At 40.3% G+C, this 1,195-nt stretch overlaps 1 protein-coding gene across 1 annotated transcript; it reads right to left on the bottom strand.

Moving 5' to 3' along the window:
* Positions 1–669: 669 nt before the first annotated feature.
* On the bottom strand, positions 670–1,112 carry LOC101492761 (THO complex subunit 4C-like; the record flags this gene model as incomplete). The annotated part of the gene is made up of 1 exon (XM_004517091.3): positions 670–1,112. A coding segment is annotated over one exon (443 nt), but the record flags the coding sequence as incomplete, so codon positions are not given.
* Between the last annotated feature and the right edge of the window lie 83 nt (positions 1,113–1,195).

Genomic DNA, 1,195 nt, shown 5'->3' with positions numbered 1-1,195 from the left:
CCAACGGAAGAAGTCATCACTAATATAATTCATATGTGGAAAAAGGGACACCACCAGAATGATCGTCGGCAGAAATATAAACCACTATTATAATCTATTAATAATAACTAAATTGCATGACAAACACCGAAGAAGAAGCAACGCGACTATTACGAAACAAAGTCGTGATCGATCAACGAAATAAAAAAATGCGTCCAAAACAGGAGAGATAACAACTGTTTGAACAATGACACATATTTTCGTTGATCAAAATTGGAGAGTAAGGGTAGATCTGGAACCATCGAAGAGAGAATAACCGTGCACCAAGAAGAATCCCATCAATTGAATTGCAAATCTTCCAAATCTGTCAGCTAAGAGCCCACTCATAAGGGCTGCAACAACTGTCACAACAAAGGCTGGAGAGAGTTCCCTCTACCAAAAATCTGATCCCACAGTCTACTTCCCAAGGAAACCACAATCTGCGGGACCACTATTCCCAGAATCAAGACACCCACTATTCCTAGAATCAAAATCAGGACACCCATTCAATACCTCCACAACATTAGCAGCATTGTTTGGATTTTCGAAATTGACAAAACCAAAACACTTTGACCTACCATCTGCATCTCTCATCAAAACAACACTAGTAATGGTGCCATATTCTCCAAATACCTTTCTCAACTCATCCATTCAGATAGGTTTTTTCACATAAACATTATTAAATTGAAAAGAACCATAACCATTAGACTGACCAGAACCATTTAACTTATCAATTGCATTATGAGAAGATTGCTCAATGTCAAATTGAACAGCATAGTGCTTCAAGTCTCCAAGCTTAGAGAAAAGTTCCCTTATATCTTCATTGGTTACTCCACGATCCAAGTTTGAAACATACAACTTTGTGTCGGCTTCTACTCCTTGAATTCCTGCAGCTCTAAGGCTATCCTCAAACAAATCATTATGCATCAGGAAAGGCTTGGTTCTGCGATTAGACTTGGCAATAGCAGAAGATGATGGGCGAGTGTTGACCATAAGTGGACCTCTGCGAACAGCACCAATTGTTCTTCCACCGTTACCAGGACTAGTCAATCTTCCACTATTAGGGTTTGGCGCTCCAACCAACTGAGCTAAAGCTAATGACACACAATACCCAATGGAAGGTAGCCCTTATGGGTAGCGGCGACAACGACGATGGTTTGGCAAAAAAATCAGACGT

This window comes from Cicer arietinum, unplaced genomic scaffold (genome assembly GCF_000331145.2).
Source record: "Cicer arietinum cultivar CDC Frontier isolate Library 1 unplaced genomic scaffold, Cicar.CDCFrontier_v2.0 Ca_scaffold_5232_v2.0, whole genome shotgun sequence".
NCBI classification, from domain to species: domain Eukaryota; kingdom Viridiplantae; phylum Streptophyta; class Magnoliopsida; order Fabales; family Fabaceae; genus Cicer; species Cicer arietinum.
This window is presented reverse-complemented; position numbering and strand designations above follow the sequence as displayed.